We start from the raw sequence: 22,341 nt of genomic DNA, 5'->3' as shown, positions 1-22,341 counted from the left end.
TGACCTGTCCTCGTCCTCTGTCCCCCACCCCGCCCCGACGCATTTCGGTGTTTTAAGTCTTAGTGCAGACTGTGGACAAATAGCAAACAAGAGACAGGAAACTGAAAGCTGCACTGGGAGGCAAACGTGTTCAACTTGTTCGGAGATTTGCCTCTCTATGCAAACAGCCTTAAGCCTAATGCAGCGTTAAAGTTGCAGGCCATTTTAAAAAGAAAAAACGACCCAACCCAAATGACAAATTAAAAATAACACGATCAAAAAGATAAATTGAAAAATGCGGCACGGTTAACTAATACTTTCTCATTCAGCAGCAGATTTATTTGGGGAAACCCAAATTCCTTCTCGTCTAGTCGAAAGCTTTTAGTGCAAGGCAGCTCCACACTGGAATAAAAATCACCAGATAAATTTTGGAAATAAATGCGTGCCCCCCTCCCCCAGTCCCTGTCACTTAAATTTATTCACGGCTCTGCGATTGTTTCGACTGTTTGTGCAAGATCCGATCGCCTTTCTGTGGCCAACATTTACTGTGTTGTTTCCACCTGAAAAAGAAAAAAATAAACGCTTTTAAAAATATTTGTAGGCATCCGTAAGGCTGCCTATTGTGGGGGATTATATGAGGCAGTTGCCTTTATATGTTCCAAGTGAGCGGCAAAATGTGTTTTAGATACCGGGTGAGGCTTGAAGAGCTGAAGACGGGTTTATCGAAACGAGGTGTACACTTGTTTCATAAGGAAAGCGCCTTTCTTGCACAAAATAGGTAGACTTTGTGCGCCGCACTCAGTGTCAGCGCATATTTCCAGCAGTTTCTCCCGCCCTCTCCCCCCCAACAAAAAAAGAACCCCAAAAAAACCCCACAAAAAAAATAAACGGCTTGGCATCCTTGCGCAGCTTGAGTACCCTGACAGCAAAGACGCGTAGAATTGTATCCTTCAGTGTGATTGTCCATTTTAAAAGTACGGGACGTATGTCAGGCATTGTCTGTGAGCTTATTTTATTTACTTAACAGATATTACAGTGAATGGAAATAAATCAACTCGAGGTCATCTTCAATAACACAGCCGATAGCCTACTTTAATACAGAATGAATTGCTTGTCTTTTGTAGCAGAAAAAGAAGCCTATTCCACTTATCGAAATTGTGTCGATTATACGTGCAATTAATTCCGGCTCAGCCATTAACTAAGTGTTGATTCCGCTGGGTATAAAAGAAGCCCTTTAACGGCTGGTGAGGCTGACCCTCCCCTTCTGTACGAACACGGCAAACATTTAGCTTTTTTTCTTTTCTTTTTGTGTTATAGATTTGAGTCTTCACTCCTGTTGTGTGTCATTTTTATTGTGTGTGTGAAGATGGAAGTCAGTGTGATGTAGCCAGGCTCAGAGGCATATAGGCGGCAGAACATGCGCAGTGGCCGCTCGTGCCATATTGGAATGAGGTCGTGAACGAGAACTGCGTTAAGCTAACGGCACGCTGCCGAAACAAAGCCGGAAGTATCTGCGGATTAATCCTCGTCACAGCAAAAGCCCCGCTCGTTGCCCGGGCAACGGCTGTAAAGCGGTGGCTCGTAAAGGCGGTTTTATTGTGAAACGTCCCACCGGGGCCTCGGCTTTTTATTCGCGCTACGCTAACGCTGCTGAGAGCAAGCAGGCGGAGAGGAACGGCATCTAAAAAGCGACTTGGAAAAACTACTTAGCGGTAAGGGGCCGATTTTGCGACTAAATATTCACTTGGTACGCGTTGTTGCGCACAAATTCCTGGCGATGTTTTGTGCTGGGGTGGCGCATTCGCCTTTTTTCCCGTCTCTCAAAAAGATGAGTCGGGTTCGGTCGAGTGTAAGCGCCCTTATTGCTCGTCAGCCTGCTCTTATTGCTCAAGCCGTGACGTTCAGTAACTTGACTCGGACACAGGCGGTTTTAAACCATGTGTCCGAGGAGTCCCGCACGGCTGTTACACGCTTACCCTCGTGTTTTTTTAATTTATTACACGGAAATTGAGCACATTTCTCCGGCTGCCTGTGTCATGTTCCGCTCAGTGTGAAAGTTAGACCGTTGGCGCTGTAGTCTCTCTCTCTCTCTCTCTGCAAAGCCATTGCGTTGATGGCCCATCTCTCTCTCTCCCTCTCTGAATGCTGCGGTTAGTCGGAAAAAGCGGCGCAATCTTAAGCTAGTTACAGTTCAAGGACCGTGTGGAAGTGTCCATGGATGTGCCCTCGTGTAACTCCGTATATTTGTACCGTGTTTAAGTCTTGCATAATGAAGGTTGCACGACCTCATCCGATTTGTGTTGCTACCACCAAGCAGGCTGCATAAACTAACTGCCCCCCCCCCCCCCCCAATCCCTCTTTCTCTCTTTTTTTTTTTTAAATTCCTCTAGCTTTTTAACGCGGATAAACGAGATGATGCTCGAAATGTCTGCGCTTTCCCGTCAGATTCACCGTTCACTTAATGCACCCTATTATTCATCAGCCCCCTTAACTTCCCTATTGTGCAACTTGAGTGATCCGCTGGCTGGCAGCGGTTGCTCGGGTTGACGTGCCGCTGTGCAACGAGCAGCCTTTACTGAAACTAAATCGAGCACCTGAAGGAAATAGGTGTTATTTAAGCGTGCTGTATTGAGGAAATTGGTCTTTTCCATTTTTTTGCCTCCTCCCCCTTCTTCTTTTTCTTCTTCTTTATTTTTCTTCTTCTTTGGATGTGTAGTTGTCGCAGGTTTCGCTGGGATGTCGCAGTGATTTACGGGAGCAGGCCAACTCTTATTTGTTGGGCTCTTGTTTACAACCATTACCTCCACATTGAAGATGTCAGGGTGTCTGAAGTTATTTAAATCGCCTCGGAGGGTGAGAGGTGTGTGTTTGGTGATGGGGGGTGGTGTCTGAGGAACAACCAAAAAGGCTGCTGTTGTGAATTTAATGGTATCGTTTTAAGATGCGTTATCAAGAATGACATAGAGTTTCAACCTTATGTGCTAGCCCTTTAAAGGTGGTTTCGCCTAAAACCAAAACTATTCTCGCTTTCCTATTGTGCTATTATTATTGACCTATAAACCGTGTGGCTTTCGTGTCATGAACCAAGAGGTATCAGTCAGACAGTTCTGCCTCTGTAGACTCAATAGAGGATCATTCTGTTTGTGATGTGAAATTATTCTACTGCAACACCTCCTGGCATTTAACATAACCTCATATTTCATTGTACACAGTTTATTTTTTTTACCACATAAAATGCTCCTATTAACACATTGGGTTATTTAGAGCATGGTGGGCTGTCACAGTTTCCAGATGGCTTTGTTGCTGGTGATTTTTTTTATTATTATTTTTTTATTTGTCACATTTCATTGGTTTGAACACCACCAACAGAACTCTGGTTTGCAAGAAACCATGAAAGATTTGATAGCATTACAGGTGTAAATTTATACCAAATGCAACAGATACGTTTTAGGTTTTGTGAAGGTCAGAGTGTGGGCTGCTAACTGTAGAAATACATTTTCAGTCACTGGTGGATGACATTTAATAGTGCTTGGGGAAGTGACTAATTTAATTGTATCGAAAGCAGATTGTGTTCTAGAAAAGCCACACAATGTGTAAAGACTTATTTAGTTGGTTTGCGTTTCCCTCCCCGAGACATCAGAGGCCCTGAAAGGCATTATTGAGAACGCTCAGTGGCATGCTAAGTGCTGATGAGAGTATGATTCGGTGAGTGCTTGTAAAGAGGATGTAGTGTGGATGTCAGTTGTGGGTGTGTGTGCATTTGGCTCTTTCTCTTTCAGGTTCAGTCAGAGTCTTGGCTGTAGAAAGATTCAGGCAGAGCTGTGGTCCACACAGACCACTTTACTTTATATGAAACAGGGGAAGTTGCTTTTCTTCCTGTCTGCTGTGGCAGTTACACAGCAAAAGTGCTGCACCTCATGGACTCAACAATTCCCTGTGAAATAACCAACTGCATGGGAAATGTATCCATGTTCCACTCATAGTGATTCTCAAATGCTGACGTCCTCCTATTTGTTCAAGAAAACATGATTCAGTTTTATGTTGTTTGATTTTTGTCAAATGTATTTATTTAATCTGAAAATCCTATTGAGACCAAATCTGGCCAAGGTAGCAGCCATACAAACTCCAAAATATCAAAAAAAAAAAAAATGCAACAAGTACCATAAAATAAAAGATCTACATAATTATATACAGTATAATTTAAAACTAGTGGTCTCAAGAAAAACGTCCATACGTCTCCTTCACTGCATTCCCTATGGTGCTTTTAAAATCAGCGCTAGACATAACTGTATTTAGGTTTGGGTCTTTCATGTAGGCACAAAAGAGAATGGGAATGACATGAATTTGGATGTCTCTGCCTTGCTTGTGGGTGTATTTTTACACAGCTCAAGTAAGATTCCATGTAGATGCTTCTATTTCTAGCAAACAAGATGGAAAGATAGGAAAGGCAATACAGAAACCTCACAAATCTCAGCGTTAGGGGCTAAAGGAAACAAGTTGTGCCAAGAAGGTAATAGGGAAGTTGTTCAGACTACAGTACAGAGTACCCGTTCTTAGAAAAACCATAGCCCTTAGTTTGCAAAATATTTTAGCAATTGATTTGACAAGACTTTAAAATATATCGTGTCTTCGGGTGCTAGCGAATAAAGCCATGAAAACAGCCAAGGTGAGCTTTAATCCTGTCAGGCTGACTTTTAACTGCAGTTTGAGCAAAATGGCTATAATGTGAAAAAAATGTAAGTGGTAAAACATGGTTACATTGAAAATTTAAATTTGCAAGTCATTACATTGAACAGTTTTAGAACAAAATAGTTCCTGTGGCTTTTAGGGTATAATTAGTGGTACGTATTTGCATGATCAGGGTTAGGATTCTGAGCGAGTACTTTAAAAATTTATCCTCTAAGGGGTCCCAGTGACCAGGAAGCATGAGGAACTTTTAATGCAAACTCACGTCATCAGAACGTAAATGTTACCTGAAAATCCTCCATGTGTGAACAAAATTATCAAGGTATTGTGCTCGCGTGCTTGGAGGGAAAAATGAAGCAATCGAAAAGAGAATTTCAATTAGAAAACACAGACTTCTTCATATATGAACAATAAAATAAGACTGATCTGAGATGAGCGCTGCACTCGCTGTTTGACTGAAGGGTGTAAAAGTCATCAAGAAAACAGTTTTCAAACTGACAGGGTGTTCAGAAGCAGAAAGGGAAAATACCTCACGTGTTTAAGCAAAATGAGGAAAAGAAGCACCAGCAGACTCCTCACAGGAGGACTCATTGTTGAGCACACATCATTAATCACTGAACTTGAAGAAACTGAGAAAAATGTAATTTCTTTATTGCAGAAATGCTAGAAATGCTGCAGCCACAATAATGTCAATCATTCCCTTAGCTTTGTGAGTATCAGAATCCAAAAATTCTGATATTTAAAAAAAATAACAATAATCAACTAATTAAAGGAAAAATAAAGCGGTCTAAAAGATATTTGGATATGAAGTGTCCAATGAGTCACAGGTCTGACAGTGTTTCTGTGTAATAAGTGAAAGTGTAGTTGTTAGAACAGCCTGGGATCTGTGTAAAATTGTGCTTATTTCTAGTTACAAAGAAATGCAAAGAAATCTGAGGCTCCAGTCCCTAAGCACTGGATGGACATAGAAATCTTTGTGATGGAAAGGGTGCACTAGAGATGCAGGTTTCTCAAGAAAAGGAGAAAAACAGACTGTTTACATAAAGTGGGTGCTACATTTGTGTGATGTCATTATGGATGGTGATGGACATAATGCATTATCATTGTTTGAGTTTGTGAGACCCTTTTTAGGGTTCTGTTTTTCTTTATCTGTTGTATCAAAATGTTAATTTTAATTAAGTACAGAATAAAAAAAGAGATATCAGTTTAGAACGAGGCCCCTAGGACCCCTTGGAATATAGCTTTTTTACTAAAGGCTTGTAGCTCTGCTCCTATCTCTACTGCTCTTTTTCCACTCTGGTGTAAGGAGTGTGCAACCCCCTGGCCCCCCCAGGACAATGAGGTCCTCTGCTGCGTGTTTGTGTATGTGCTGGAGGGAGGGGGAAAAAGGCAGATCGAGTAAGGGACAGGGTCGCGGGTGAAAGGCGGCACTGGTCCCGGCGGAGCACGGGGGTCGCAGTGGTAGTCCCGCGGTCGGGAGGGGGTGGCTTCTGATGGCGGCCTTGGTTTTAATAGAGACATCAGATGTGACAAAGACGGGCTGACAGGGCGCCTGAATGGAGCTGCAGTGACAGACAAGCTCTACTCAGCATCCCATACAGCGTGCTCTCCACCATCGTCACGCCCAGCGCTCCGCTCTTTCTCATTCATGCCACTTCTCTTGTTGTATTAACTTATTTCATCTGGCTCTCACAATGCCCTGGGTTGGGTTTCATGTGTCCGAGATTGACGTGCGAGTCCGCATTCATGCGTTTGTTCGTTTTCACATTGGGCAGGAAAAGGCATATGACTGTGGTTTTAAAAAGAAGAACCCAAATGAGTTTCACAAGTAGAGAGGTGAGGTTGGATGAGATTAGCATAGCTACATATATTTTCCAGCTATCGTACCATCTGGTGCGTTACTTAGTTGGTAAGTCCGGGACCAGATAGAAGCACTTTGAATATTAATGTTAGATCTTCTCTAAAGACATTGGCAGCCTGATTATCAAGAGGCAGCAGTCCTTGATTTTCAAATGGCTCAGGGATTCAAACTAATGCAAATTCTTTTTTGTTTTTGTTTTGAAGCACAGTTTGCAAATTAATGCTGTTGAATTTTCTTTGTCTTATGTCTGCTGTTTGACCCAGTAATGCAGGTTACTCTGCCTGCCATTGTGATGCTTTCTATTGTCTATGGCGAGTGGCTTACATGCTGTTAACTGATACCGATGTTTATATATTATAATGATATAGATGGTGTTAAAATAAAGGTATAGGCATAACAGTGGTGTGCCACAGATGACTATTTGGAGCCTGGATGAGTGCACTGTTTTCATTTCTGTGTTTCATTCTCTCTTCTGCCAGAGTTTTGGAGTCCTAGTTGGCCGCGAGGGCACCAGCATGAGCCAGGAGACACTGGTGTCTGGTAAGAACAATTGTGTGAACAAATGTGTGAAAGGCAAAAAGTTTAGGGAGGTTTTGATTATGAAATTCAAAACCATAATTGACATTTAAAATAACAGTTTGGCTACACAAAAGTCTGGAGTGACCCCTCATTGCTTTATATTGAGCTAGATAAGTGTTAATAGATGCAGCGATTCATTTAAACATGGACAAAAATTAATGTAAATATAGTATATGAGGAAATATTAGAGGTGGAAAAGGGGCACATTTTAATTAACTAAAAAAAATAGACATTTGTAGAACAGAAAATTAACCGAACCAATTGTGTGAATTTGGAAAACAAACTAAATTCAAATTCAAATATAGAAATATCCTTAGTTTTAGTCTTTGTCAGTAGGCAATATTTGTCATGGAAATGTTTATTGAGACTTGTCTGCGAGTCAATTGCTTTTAAAAAGTTCTGTATTAGTTTTTGATTTTACTTATGCCTGACATGTGCCTTCCATACATAATACGTAAAAAAACTGAAACTAATGAAAATGAAACAGCAAACCGATAATTTTCCAACAATAAAAACTAAGTGACACAAACAAGCCCACTCTGGAAATGTACTTGAACTGAATTGAAAACAGAAAGTCAAAACGAAATAGAAACAGAAACTAGTTAGAAAATACAAAAGCTTTAATAACTGTGCTTCTTGAAGGGGATTCAAAGCTCTTTGGATGTTGGCTGACTTTTAATCTTTCGTGATGATCCCACGCTGAGGTCCGGGCCAATCCATGACTGATATGGTTTTTCTGCCCAGGTGCTATCCAGTTTACTGCACTGGCAGTGTGTTTGGGATCTTTGTCATTGCTGAAAAATGAAGCTTTTGCCAGTAAGCGGTTTTTCAGCAATTTTGATAGTTGCCCAACACCAGTGGTTGAAATGCAGTCCCACACTATGACAGAACCTCCATCATGTTTTACAGATGGATGCAGACATTCACTGTTGGACCTCCTTTCCTGTATGCATTTTTGCAACAGGCTACTAGTAACAAAGGCCCCATTTAAATTGGTTTCTTGCTAGTACGTAGACACAGCACTACATCATCCCTTGTGTTCCAGTTGTTATCTTTAATGCTTGCTGTTAAGTGACTCAACAAACAACAAAAAACATTCCTACAAGAAATGGTTAGCTACAAGGACTGTGCTCAAAATAAATATGGAAAAAAAAACCCCAAAAAAACAACAACCCAAAAATATATATAAAACTGCAAGTGACCCGTGGATATTTGTGCATTCCTGTGTAGGACAAAATGCTGGAAAGCAGGTTCATGAAGAAAAATGCGTTTGCATTCCAGATGGAGACTCTGCTCAGGATGCTCCTGACTTTAACTGGGATGATTACCTGGAGGAGACTGAAGCCGTGGCTGTGCCCCATCACAGCTTCAAACATGTGGGTGTCGACAACCTTGACAGCTTACACACATTTCTGGATAAACTTGTGCTAGCTATTTATGATGAATTACATAGCTTCTGTGTAAAGTCTTCAGAGAGACTGGTGGGGTCAAATGTCATATTAAAATTTAAATTGAAGTTTTTAAACTGCCCATATGGTGTTTCATTAATGTGCTAGAAGGCATAGAATGAGGAAAACAAGCAGTCAGCACCATGTCTGAATGTTCTTTTTGTAGTAACAACAGAGTCACCACTGTCACCATTTTTTTCTTTCCCGACTAGTGTAAAGTTGGCTCTAGCTGTTACATTGTTACAAGTTACTTCCTGTATAGGCGCAACTTAAGTTATTCTGTTGTCAGATAACCAAAGCAAGTAAATGTGAGTGAAAATTAAACCCTTTTTCATAGTAACTCTTGTTAATTCTATTAACTAATTACAAACATGTGCCTCACATATGGGCAGTCCATACTGCAGCGCCTTTTTTTTGAGGTTGTTTTGATTTGACCAGCTGTAATATGCAAAATGCATTGAAAAGGTTTGGAGATGTTGAGGAAAACTGTGGGTCAGGTTTTGAAGTAATCCAAAGAAATCTGACCACATGTTCTTTGCAATCCAGTGGATTATATGACTAAATATTTCCATGTGCTTTGTGCTCATTTTAAAGAAACCTAATCCAACCCTGTGTTCTCTGGATACGTTACTTGTATCAAACAATTGGAGAGTCCTTGTGTTCTCTCATAAAACTAGTGTTTTAACCCATGTTACTTAAGCTGAAAGCTGGTAGGTAGATTTATTTAGGATGAAAACCAATAGAATAAAAGTATTTTCTCTTATGTTGATTTGACCTCCTGTTTTCCGTTCTCCCCTCAGGTGGACCAGGGCCTGCAGACAGGGCTGACTCCAGGCATGAAGCTGGAGGTATGTGTGCGCTCTGAGGCTGACAGCCCTTATTGGGTGGCAAACATCATCACCACATGTGGACAGCTGCTGCTTTTACGTTACGAGGGATACCAGGATGACCGCCGTGCAGACTTCTGGTGTGACATCATGACGGCAGACCTCCACCCTTTGGGTTGGAGCCGGCAGCACGACAAGACAATGAGGCCCCCTGAAGGTGAGGCGCTGCTGGGGTTGGCATCGTGATTTTTGAATTGTGGGACGCATAGTTAGAGCTGACTGATCTCATAAATCACAGTCAAGTAACCTTTCTGTCTTTTAAATGGAGAGAGCTCTGCAGAGACAATGTAAGATTTTGGGGGGTTTTCTTTCATGCCAAAATGTAATTTAATGTTCGAACTCAACTAGGCAATTGGACTTTTGTTCATCAGTTAGATTTAAGTAATGAATATTTCTGTTCCCCTGATGTGCTGCTGGCACAGTTGCCCAAAGGTGAAACACTGGGGTTTCCCTTCTGATGTTCTCGCTTCATGAAAAATAGATTTCCCACAAAATGGGTAGGCGAAACACTGAAGGAAATTAACTTTTTTCTTGTGCATTTTTTACATTAATGGAGATTAAAAAAAACCTTGATACTTGTGTGTATAAACAGAAAACATAACAAAACAAAACCAAATACTTGATTTACCATTATGGGATGTGGTAGATGACACAGATGAAAGTTTGATTAAGATAACATCTCACCTTCAGTATATGATCCCGCTAGTATTTTTTTTTTCTGTTTTATAATTGATGTGATGCTTCAAAGCAGCTGTGTGAGGAAAAATTAGAATTGGGATGTGTGTAATGCTAAAGGCCACCAGCTTTTTTGGTTAATAAACTAAATGGTGTGTGTGAATCATCCACCTCAGGTGTGCGTGAGAAGCATCAGGACTGGGAGGCTTTGCTGGAAAAGGCCTTGGCTGAGGAGTGCAGCGCACCTGCCAGCCTGCTGGAATTGGTAAGGCAGGGGAAGGAAGCAGCTGTCCTTCCAAAAGGCTACTCACACCCAGGGTGGGGTGTTAGCTTTTGGCATTTCGGTACCCACCCGTGCCAACAACAGTCTCCTCTATCAGGGCAAATTTACGGCACACACTGTGCACTCCCATGTGTCATATCACCTAAATGTCAGATAATTACAAGTTACATCCTCTCACATTAGACGGGCAGTTGAGGAATTGTGGATATATTAGGGAAGGGATGTTGAAGATAGAGCTGCCAGGGATGTGGAGAGACGGAGGCAGGTGATCAGCTGTGATAACCGATAAAGGGAGCAGCCGAGAGGAGATCCTCTCTCAATATTTGACTTACCTTTGAAAGTAATGGGGTAATATTAGAGCTTATTCCAAATTACAAAGTAACAAATTAGATTTACTATATTAAAATTCAGGCCCAGCAGAAGGAATTTAAAGCAGCAGAAGTCAGTGTCTTTCTTCCTTTTTCCCACTTCTTAGCTTTTCTGTCTTCATTTCTGATGCCAGACTCCCTCAACATGGACAATTCCAGTTTTTGTGGAGAAATGCCATCCTTCAGAGACTTTTCTTTTTTTTAAGCTGTGCTTTGCTCGCAGAGTTTCTCTTCTACCTTTGTGACATCCACATTTACCTCTTCTGTCAACTCTTTCTGTGATTATTTTATTTGTTACATTTTGGCCAGTTTGCCTTTGATTGTTGTCAAGCTAGAAAATGTCTCTCCTGCAAATATTATGTAAAACCTATCAACCAGTGTTGCAGTGTATCCACAGGCATTCATCTATAAATGTCATCCCAAACAGACTTTGCCTCACGCAGCCCCATATCACACTCTCACCTCCCTTGCTTCGCGGTCAGAACTTTGGTTTCACTGTGGTACTCTTGGCCAGGATCATGCCAGCCATGCTGGAAACCATCTGAACAAATTTATCTTGTGTCTCATCTGATCAAAGAATGCGCTTCTATTATTAATAAGGCTTTTTTGTGCACTTTAGCACAGTTTAATCTTTTAATTTTGTGCCAAAGAGCAAGCAGGGGAATTTTTTTTTTTCTTGGCTGGTATCCATAAAAGCTGACATCAGCACAGCGTGCTTCACACTGTCTGAGCTGTTGCAGAGCATCTCATTTCTACTCAAAAACTCTGTGCCAAGTCTTCTTTTAAAGTTCTTTTTGTACAAGTGGTTCTTGGCTTATTCTGTAACTTCTGATTACTGTGGAAATGTGTTCCAATAATTTTTTCCCCTGATCTTCCTCTATCCTTTTCCGTCTTTGTGAACTCTCAGTATCAGATTGCTGCATTGATTTTCTACTTTGGGGTCTGTATTCACAATATAGTATCTCTGAATATTTTGAGTGTTTATGATAGGAAACGGGCACAGAAATAAGGCAGTTGTTAGAGATGAATTGCTTTTAAATTTTAATGATATTGCATTCATCACTGTTGCTACTTAGTTATTTGTATTTTCCTATCTGTATTTTAAGTTTAGATTTATATCTCTAAGAGCCATAATAAAAAAATCAACATTAGAATACATCTCAGCTTGAACTAAATAAGATTTTATCTGCTGAAGTCTGAAGTATACAAAACACAAGGCTCTGAGCTTTTGTTTACACCATGAATGATGTGCTGCTGGAAGCAAATACACTGTAGGAGCAGCCTGTGAAATTCTTCACATCCATTAGTTAGCTTTCAGTCACCGTGCTTCAGTTCTGCCACTTAGCCATGCAGTGCATTCTCTCCACTGCAAATTCCTCTCCTTGTCTAGGCGTGTGTTCATGTGTGTTTGTGTTAGTGTGCTATGGGCTTTCCATTTACCACTCCTGGCCCCTTTCCAGCCCCAGCGTGGCAGAGACCCAGTGGAGCTCCTGTGTGCGGGCTGCTACGTGGAGCTCCAGGATAGCGTTGACCCGGGGCTGGCCTGGGCTGCTGAGGTGGAGGAAAATGTCGGAGGAAGGTTGAAACTGCGGCTTATAGGCACAGAGGGTCTCCCAGACACACCCGCAACTCTCTGGCTCTTTTATCTCCACCCACGCCTACACCCACCCGGCTGGGCCAAAGAGCACGGCTGCACCCTCAGGCCTCCTTCAGGTCAGTGGCATCGACATGGGACAGGTTTTATTTCCAGAAGTAAAGGAAGTTCCTTTCTTCTTCATCTATAGGTTTCTGAGCAAAGTGCCATTGCATGCATTAGTGACAGTTTAGAAGAAAGGACACGTGGACGAACTATATGAATGCATTTTAATTATCAAGTGTAATTCTATTATTTTTCTATACACTGGCCCAGCAACAAAACTTCTCAGTACTTCCTGCTAGACCTTGAAATTAATTTTCCATGCAGGATTTGATAGATCACTGCTAATACTTTTGAAGTGGATACAGTTTGTTGGCACTGGAGGCTGTAGCTCTATCCTTACTGATCTGTCTTCTAGTACCACCAAAAGTCTTCATTTATTTTAATACCACCCTTTTTATAGCTCAGATACAGAACAATGTTAGTAAAAGGAGTTAATTAGATCTTTTTAGATTACTTTTTCTTCTTCGTAAGATGTTTTTATTGTATTTTTTTTTTTCAAAAGCAGTAATTTGATTTCAGCCATTTAATTTCTGTCTGCTTCCCTTGTTTAATTAACTGGGAGCAACTTTTTAAAGGTCCAGCTACAGACCAAGCTGACATACAGGCTGTGTTTTACCAAGTACTGCTTTATACTTTGTGTTTATTTAGTCAAATTCAAAAGCATGCCCTTGATAATCAAACATTACCACAGTTATCTTTAACAGTTGGTCTTTGTTTCAGATCTGTTAGGTCTGCGGACAGAGGAGGAGTGGGAGGACGTGAGACAGAGGATCAGTGACCTGCCTCAGGATGAAGCTCTGACTGCAGAGTTAACTAAAGTACGGTCAACTGCGCTCTTTATTTGTTCTTCCCGAGCAGAACATTCCTCTGTTTATTCACGAGTTAACATTTGATATTTATGCTTAACTGAAAGCGACATTCTCCAAATCGGGTGCTGAAAGATTTTTAAGACCAAGGCTTTTGGAAATGGCTCTTCATACAAGCGTTTGTTTGTCTCAGGATCAACCTGCCATCTCTGCTCATTGTTTCAAAGAAGGGATGAAACTAGAAGCTGTTGACCCTGCTGCTCCCATTTCCATCAGGCCTGCAACTGTCACCAGGGTAACGGAATTTCCCATTAAATCTGTCTTCTGTGCTCAGTTTTGCTTCTGTTTACTGAGAATTTATTTGCTATCGTACTGCAGTGAAACTCAACTTACAGCGAGTTATTGGCTTGCCATCCACTTTCTATTTCAGAGCAGGAAATAGAAAACGCTTTAAACTATGTACTATTCTTAATCATTATTTTCTTTATATGTTACAACAATATATGTAACACAATCAATAATCAATCATTTTTTCATCAGCTCAGCACTACTTTTATCTTTTTATTGTTATATGTGCAGTGTGAAAACAATTCAATACACTGTTGTTGTTATTATTATTATTATTATTATTATTATTATTATTATTGCACTATTCTCAGTCTTTCCTCTTCAGACACCGGGGATGCAGCCAAATGTAACAACAGAGTTTCATATGCCAGAATGAAAGCTTCCTTGTAGTTAGCTTGAGTTGGGCAGCGATGCCATTTTACTTTAATATTTGTATGTGAAATAATCTCAAATTTTAACAGCACAAAATGCTGTCATTTAAAAAATGCTAAATATTTCTCTACAGTAGATTCCTAAGAAAATGGTCTGCTTTGATGATGGGCTCTCCCTGCTTTTCTGCTAAGCACAGCTAATGGCCCCTCGTTTACTCACGTCTGCAAACCTGCGTACAGGGAAGAAACTTAAATTTTATCAGATCGAGTTCCAGTGTTTAAATTATATGTGAAAGTGACTCATCACTGCAACGTGTTCTGCAGCATCTTGGGCAGCAGGTTCTAACTTGTGAAAAGGTTGATCTTTTTACACAGAAGTGTGGCTGCTCTGCTCTATCAGAGCTAAAAATCTGAGTGTTTCTGTTTGGTTTTTTAAAATAAGCCCACTGGCATAAAATAATATAAGCAGAGGGAAGGACATGTAAACCAGAGGACTTTGGGGGAGCCTCACAAAGCACCCAGAGTGTCCATGCTGTCTTTATTCAGTTAAAAATGTCTTTATTCCGTTAAAAAATGTTTATCCAACATGCTTACATGTGCCTGAAACAATAGATCATATTAGAAATGCTAAATTGCTAAAAACTCAACCAGCTCAGTGTGACTACAAGATAAAACATCTGACAGTCTCTGGGTCCGGTGTTGTATATTCCAGGTGTATAATGAGCAGTACTTCCTGGTGACAATGGACAACCTTTGTGATATTGAGGAGTCAGAGAGTGCTGGGCGATCCTTCCTGTGTCACAGAGACAGTCCGGGGATCTTCCCTGCTCAGTGGAGCCTCAAAAACGGGCTCCCACTCAGCCCCCCACCAGGTTTGTTCTGTCACTTATCACTTTTTGACAACTTGAAATCAGACAGTTCATGATAACAGTGGTGAGATTGTTTGTGCTGTCTTGCTTTCTCTCTAAATTGCCTTATTTCCTTCTCTTGTTGGTGTTTATTGTATCATGCACAGGATACCAGGGTCCAGACTTTGACTGGGCAGACTACCTGAAACAGTGTGAAGCTGAAGCTGCTCCTCAACATTGCTTCCCAACTGTAAGTAAACCTTTTTTCTTTTCTTTCTTTCTTTTTTTTTTAGCCATCTGTCTTGCAGATTACTGACCAGAAAAATAATGATTAAAAGAAAAAAGAAAAACTTGGGTCTCACTATTTATTCATGCTTCTGAATTGAGGGTTATTTGTTTGTTTGTTAGTTGTTTTTTTTTTATATGAATTGAGTTTAAATAAAATAATGTTGTTTATTTACATGATGGTGCATCTAAAAACTAGGCTAAGTTAAAAATTTGAGGAAAGGGGAGAAAATAGTTCAATAAAACATTTTTCTGATATAGTTTTGAGAGAGACTGCAGGAAGCGAAGATAAAAAAGATAACAAATAGTGGAAATATTGGTTTTCCTTGATTGTGTCATTGCTTATTCTGTTTTTTCCCTTTTGCCTGTCATAAATGACCAAATATGAGAAATTACACTTTTCAGTTTAGCCATGTGACTGACGGCATAATCTGATACCAGTGATGAAATGTATCCCAACTGTGTAATGGGGTTGTAGAGCAGGTGACCCACTGTGACTTCTCTTGCTTTTTACGGGAGACTCAGCATGTTGTTTTCCTAATGGACAAATTTCACAAAAACTAACCATCAGCCATCCTCCCTCGCCGTGAAACAGCTCTCTCTGTTTACCTCCCAGGAGCAGTGTGAGCACAGCTTCAAAGAGGCCATGAAACTAGAGGCTGTCAACCCACTATCACCTGAGAACATTCACGTGGCCACAGTCACCCGGGTCAAAGGGCAATACATTTGGCTGAGCCTTGAAGGTGAGATGACTACTGAAACTTTAGTAGATGGATTCAAATGAACAATTACAATATGCACAGTTTTTTTTCTGCTGTTTTAAGAAGAAAATGCTGACATAGTATTTGAATGGCAGCAGAAAACAAATTTGCAGCTAATTACGCAAAAGGCAAAGTTCATTTGTGCCTCTCTATTGTGTGCCTTCCTCCTGTTTTGTATGTACTCCTCTTGTCTATTATTTATTTTTGTTGTCCTACTATTTATATTTTTATTCCATGTACAGGTCTAAAGCAGCCCATGCCAGAGCTGATAGTTCATGTGGACTCACTCGATATATTTCCTGTCAGCTGGTGTGAGACAAATGGCTATCCACTTGTCTACCCTATTAAGCCCTCAGGTATACAACATGACTCATCATTGTAGAGTTTCATGGTAGTGGTGGTTACCCAGCAGCTTGAATAAGCCTTTTACTAAGAACACAAATAGAAACAAAATACGATCTTCATTTTATCGTGACGTTGGAATAAATAGCAATGAAAATCAGTGCATCCGGGCACACGTTAATCTCTCCTTGCTTTTCAGTTGAGAAAGAAAAGAAGATTGCTGTGGTGCAGCCAGAGAAACAGTAAGTATGAGAGGAGGGGTGGGGTGTGTGATTGGTGGTAAAGTGGACTAAGCTCAACAGCCTTTCAACATCTCATTTAATTTTCATCCTTTTACAGCAGAACTCCCCCCAAGTCTTCATCACCTGACACTGTCAAGCAGCAGATAACAAACCAGTCGGAGACAGGTCAGTTTGTCTGATCAGTTTTTAAGACCCTATATATTATGTTCGGTCTGCTGCTTATCTACTGTGGTGGTTCCATCATATATATGTTCTTGTGTGAACGTGTGCAGGGCAGGGCAACGGGAAATACTGTTGTCCCAAGATCTACTTCAACCACCGCTGTTTCTCAGGGCCCTACCTTAACAAGGGACGCATCGCTGAGCTGCCTCAGTTCATCGGCCCTGGAAACTGCGTCCTCGTGCTCAAAGAGGTGAGAAGGCTTGGTCAGCTGGTGACATGTCAGATATTTTAGCCATTTTGATATCCAAAACATTGTTATATGACCAAATATCAACAAAGCGAATGCGTTCCAGAAGTAAAAATCCCATCCATATTCTCCATAGAGATTTTTATTATGAGCCATAAAGTTGCAAACATCCAAAGCAGATTTAGGACAAGCTACAGCATTATGAAATGCCGGAAAGTGTTTCAATGGAAACCACAAGTCTGCATGTATATCCGCCTTGTTTTAACAGAAACATCTTTTATTGTGATGCTGTGGAACTACTTTACCCACAATCCTCAATCAAAACAGTGATGACTCTGATTGGTGGAGGTTGCTGTTACCATAGCAATGTTTAAACCCCACCAAATGCCAGAACACCAAACTTCAGAAACTGTGAGAGCGGTGATTACAGTCAGGAATAAATCACTCTACCAATAACCATGCAACTATGCTGTAGTTTACTACATATACACAACACAGACTACTAAATGTCCAGCCATATAAAAAATGGACACTTAGCACTCAAGGGTCAGGAAGTAATTTGCTGTGGAATCAGGGGTTATGGGATTAATAATTCTTTCACCAGTAAAAGTAATTATCTGCACAGTCTTGTGCCTGGCCTCTTTTCTATTTCTATTTCTATTTTATTTTTTTATTTTTATTGTCATGTTTCACCTCGTAGCTGGTTGGATTGGTTCAAGGCTTGAAACTCTTGGTACAAGGATTTTTTCATTTTTTATTTTTTGTTTAATGGAGAAAATGAATAAGGAATTCACTTCCAGAAATAGAATCCTTCAAAACGTGTGCAGTAGCCATTGTTCTGCGTTACATCTTTCTTTTGTGCAAATTAGTCAGTGTTAGCAATGTCCTAAATTGTCATACTGAACACTGCAAATGTAAATGCCAAATTAAAGGTGGCAGCTTTGTCACTGTGAGTATAATCAAGTTAGGATTTCACCCAAAGCACTGTATAGCACAGCTAGACCCAGGTTCTGAAATTGTTCAGCTCGTTGTGTTTCCTCAGAAACTAGTGAAATTATGCCTATTAGTTAACAACACAATGTTATACTGTACAGCAAAAATCTTGTCTCAGGCTGATTAGGGATTTTTGATGTTAAGAGAAAACACATAGTGCTACTAAAGTATAAAATAACAAATTCTTTTCATCGTTTTCATCTCGTCTCCAGGTATTGACTCTGCTGATAAACTCGGCCTACAAGCCCAGCCGTGTGCTGAGAGAGCTGCAGCTGGACCAGGAGAGCCGCTGGCAGGGCCATGGAGAGACACTCAAAGCAAAGTGAGGAGACGCGTCATTTAATTCTTCACTCAAAATACTCAGTTCTTCAGAAGAACCTGTAGGAATAGAACAAGTGCTTCCAGCTGGCATATTTGACAGAACAAGCTGGTTTAAAAGTGTACTTAAAGCACAAATAGGTACAGACATGGGTGTATTCACACCGGAATCAGGGGCAACCCACTAATACTTCAGTAAAGTGGTGAATAAGATGATAGCATCTAGGTTTCTGTAAGGCGAGATCTTGTTAGATTACATATCGAAGCGGTTTTGGTTTTGAGTAACTGAAACTTTTTTTCCAGCCCAGCACTTTGTGGAAAATTAGTCACATTTACCATTGCTTTTCTTTAAACATCAGGTACAAGGGAAAGAGCTACCGGGCCACCGTGGAAATAGTCCGTACTGCAGACCGTGTGGCAGACTTCTGCAGGAAAACCTGCATTAAGTTAGAGTGCTGCCCGAACCTGTTTGGACCTCGCATGGTTCTGGAGCACTGCTCAGAGAACTGCTCTGTCCTCACCAAGACCAAATACAGTAGGTGGCAAACAGGTCATTGAGACTTAAAATTATTTCTCATTTCATCTGAAGTGTTTGTTTAAATAGCTAGAGAGGCAATATAAACAACCTCTGATATTCATGTATAATATCTTAGAAATCTTTGTATTTGTTGATCAGCTGTTATAAACTCTTTGAGATGCAATTAGAAAACTCAACAGATTTCTAATTGAATTAGAAAGTATATGTGCAATCTGGACGTTACCCGGCTAATAAAAGACTCAGATCATGCAGTGATACAGTGGAAATCCAGTAGAACGTGTTTCTGTAACTGACAGCATTTGGCATTTGAAAGACTGTGAATACAGTGGCGTTTATCAGGAAAAGGAACGCCATTGCAGACGTGATACAGAATGTCTAACATTTCCAACCAATATTTGTAATACATGCTCAGCATTGTGGTGGCACGTGTAAACCTCTAAAGCCCCAACCATGACATAATTGCTAGAAATTAATGTTTTGAAAATTGTAGAAGTCTCAGAACGCATATATTAAATTTTATAGGATTAATGTTACTTTTCATTATCTGTTTGTTATGTGTGGAGCTCCATAGTTGTCTACTAAAGAGGTTTTGCACTCCAAAATAATATTATTGTGTGTTCTGTGCATGTCTCCTCCTCTTTTGTCTGCCATCTCTTGGGGCAGTTTGTTTTTGCAAATGTGTTTTGTTTTGTTTTGTTTTTTATATATATATATATATATATATATATATATATATATATATATAAAAATAAAAACTTGTATATGGAAATGTAGGTATTTAGAGATTTTAATTAAGTGATATATTTTTATTTTTATATAAATTTATTTTATTTTTTTTATTTGGTAATTTCTGAATATTTTTTTTCCTTTTACAATTTTCTTTTTTTATGGTGCTCTCATGGCTCCATAACTTGTTCTCATTTTGCCCAAAGCTTATTCACCTTCAGTTCATTTGTGTAGCTCGTGAATAGAAATGATCTGTGCCTTGAATGTGAATATTCTGAGAAATTTATTTATTTATTTTGCAATAACCTTTTGGCTTAGCGGGTATTCAGTGAGCACACAGAGTTGGTAGAAAATTGGTGTCAGGGTTGGCCTCTTTGATCTTGTGTAAAACTTTTTTCTTTTTTTTTCTTTTTTTTGAAGCACAAAGCCACAGATTTGCTGATATGTTTACTGCAGCTGCATCACAGTGTTGTGGTTAACTGATGCAATTCAATAGCAACAGACAAATGATTATGCTTTCTCTTTTTTCATCTCATTCAGACCTACTGAACAGCCTGTTTATCAGTGCTTTTCTTATAGAGAGCGTTTAAGAATACAAGCATTAGAGTCAGATTAATATCCATCTGTTTCAGTGGTGTATTCAAGTCTATAAGACATGCCAGATGCAACATGATAATGACACAACAGGTTTGTTGTTTTACCATCAGCATATTACTATGGAAAGAAGAAGAGTAAACGTGTTGGTCGTCCACCTGGAGGCCAAACTAATCTGGATGCTGGAGTGAAAAGAAGGGGGCGGAGGAGGAAGAGGAGGAAGCAGCTCTTTGTCCATAAAAAGAGACGCTCATCAGCTTCCGTTGACAACACACCTGCCGGCTCTCCACAGGTACCCCAGAACTCATGTTACTTCTGCATTAAGCTTTAGGTTAAACGAACTGTGTGAAGTGACCGCTTGTCATCCTTTTGCTCACAGGGCAGTGGGGAGGAGGAAGATTTAGATGAGGATGACTCCCTGAGTGAAGACTCTGGCTCTGAGATGCAGGACGATCTCCAGGATGATTCAGAGCAGTCAATTGGGAAATCTCAGCCCACCACACCGTCCCCTTCCCCGCCGGCGACTCCCAGGCCGACACGCAGACGCCGGAAACCCCGCTCCCCCTCGTTCTCTGATGATGAGAACCGCCCCCCTTCACCAAAGGTGATGAAAATTACAGAGAGGAGCTTTGCAATATTTCTAATTATGTTTCCAAGCAGTGTATCTGTAATTAATACTCAGCAGGTTCACAAAGATTTTCCACTTGTTCTGCGCTCTGCCCCTCCAGTTGCACTCTAAATAAATGTCTTGTGCTTTCTAACATTTCCATTTTAGTAACATTTTAAAAGGTGTTTCTGCCGCATTACGGTCTGTCCCATTATGCTGCTTGAAAGAAACAAAAATGTCTCCAATGGCTGTTTGACTGTGACCTTTTACTGCTTTTACACAGCTATTATTTCTTTAATGAAAGGTTTAGGTCTGCTACCCGTCTCAGCATCAATTGCAAGGGTTAAAATGAGCTGCGAGCCTTTCGTCTTTGGCAGGGAAATCTCAGTCTGTCTGACTCACACTGTCTATGTGTTTGTAGACGCCAAAAGCTGAGCCTCCTCAGAAACTGTGTTTGGATACCAGCCCCCTGGAGTGGAGCGTTACTGATGTGGTTCGTTTTATCAGGACCACTGACTGTGCGCCTCTTGCGAGGATTTTCTTGGATCAGGTATGAAAAATACTCAGACTTAATGGCCGTGGCCATTAGGGATAAGAGCTCACTCTGCTTCAGTGCAATAAGTGTATATATACACTTGTACTGTATCCATGGTTAGAAATTGAAACATTTTAACATTTCTCGTGTGTTAACCCAAAAACAAGCTATATATAGAATGCATCTCACATGAACTCGTGTGTTGGCAGGAGATTGACGGACAGGCGCTGCTGCTGCTGAACCTCCCGACAGTGCAAGAGTGTATGGACCTGAAGCTGGGACCGGCCATCAAGCTGTGCCACCACATCGAGCGGGTCAAGCTGGCATTTTATCAGCAGTTTGCTACGTAGCTGACGGGGGACCAGATGTGGGATGTGACTGCACCCTGTTCTGTGTGTTAATCCATTCAAAATCAATGGGTTGTTGTTTTTTTTTTAGGGGGGTGGGGTTCCCCCCTAACACTGGACCTCATTTAGAATCCTTCCTATTCCACAACCTGCGTGGACATGATAGACGAAGCAACATTTCTTGATCCTTGGGGAGGGGGAAAGACAGCTGAGAAAGTAGAAGACCCAAAGGAAGGAACTTGTGGCTCTTTGATGGCACAAATAAATGTAAAGACACATAAGTATAAATTCCTTAAATTCAACATATTTTGACATCAAAATAAACCATCACCAAGGACTTGCTTTAGGTTTAAAAAAGAAAAGAGCTTGGTTTCTGTATCTATTTTAATTAATGCTGTTTGACTAATTTGTATCTTCAGAGTGTTGTGAACCTGTTTTGTTTTGTTTTTTTTGTTTTTTTCCCCCTTTTCTTACCCACTTAAAAAGTGACTTAGCGCCACTTCTAGAACTCTTGTTCTATTTAATCATACTTTGCAGTCCGCTTAGGGCAATACCACAGGATCAAAGCTTTTAAATTGTAATACTATGGGATAAGTAAGTAATAATCTCACTAAGTAATAAGTGAGATTAACTGCCTTCTGATCTGGTGACTTCTGTGGAGAATATTTAAAGTGTCTTCAAAAATGTATTTCGGTGTATTAGTTAAAGAAAAAGAGTAATCGTTTCTTCAGAAATCAAACTAGACGATGCAAAGAGTCTGCTGCCCAGTTGTGAAGCGATAGTTTGAGTCATTGCAGGGACTGCAT

The 22,341-nt window shown here is 40.5% G+C and overlaps 1 protein-coding gene across 4 annotated transcripts; it reads left to right on the top strand.

The window, feature by feature from the left end:
* Positions 1-1,539: 1,539 nt before the first annotated feature.
* Positions 1,540-22,236, top strand: sfmbt1 (Scm like with four mbt domains 1). 4 transcript variants are annotated; one of them, XM_080892626.1, is made up of 21 exons: positions 1,540-1,691; positions 7,006-7,066; positions 8,336-8,481; positions 9,354-9,597; positions 10,292-10,380; positions 12,227-12,479; positions 13,186-13,283; positions 13,465-13,566; positions 14,703-14,862; positions 15,006-15,088; positions 15,740-15,866; positions 16,127-16,240; positions 16,426-16,468; positions 16,566-16,633; positions 16,741-16,880; positions 18,083-18,192; positions 18,548-18,738; positions 20,160-20,338; positions 20,426-20,650; positions 21,075-21,203; positions 21,398-22,236. In XM_080892626.1, the coding sequence occupies exons 2-21, from the start codon at positions 7,042-7,044 to the stop codon at positions 21,536-21,538; spliced, it is 2,667 nt and encodes an 888-aa protein (XP_080748752.1). In that variant the 5' UTR covers positions 1,540-1,691; positions 7,006-7,041; the 3' UTR covers positions 21,539-22,236. The 4 variants fall into 4 exon arrangements, with proteins under 4 accessions (XP_080748752.1, XP_080748754.1, XP_080748755.1 ...); XM_080892628.1 differs by having other exon boundaries at positions 1,541-1,691; positions 8,387-8,481; XM_080892629.1 differs by having other exon boundaries at positions 1,542-1,691; positions 8,387-8,481; positions 18,548-18,723.
* Positions 22,237-22,341: the final 105 nt, after the last annotated feature.

Source organism: Rhamphochromis sp. 'chilingali', assembly GCF_963969265.1.
Source record: "Rhamphochromis sp. 'chilingali' genome assembly, chromosome: 9".
Taxonomy (NCBI): Eukaryota; Metazoa; Chordata; class Actinopteri; order Cichliformes; family Cichlidae; genus Rhamphochromis; species Rhamphochromis sp. 'chilingali'.
Note: the sequence above shows the minus strand (reverse complement) of the source record. Positions and strands in the feature narration are given on the sequence as shown.

What these genes read in the sequence shown, in the direction of transcription:
- sfmbt1 (XM_080892626.1), top strand. Translation starts at nt 7,042, where the DNA reads ATGAGCCAGGAGACACTGGTGTCTG. An exon ending in CTCAACATTGCTTCCCAACT is followed by an intron (nt 15,089 to 15,739) that starts GTAAGTAAACCT and finishes TTTACCTCCCAG; the next exon opens with GAGCAGTGTGAGCACAGCTT. An exon ending in GCGTCCTCGTGCTCAAAGAG is followed by an intron (nt 16,881 to 18,082) that starts GTGAGAAGGCTT and finishes TCTCGTCTCCAG; the next exon opens with GTATTGACTCTGCTGATAAA.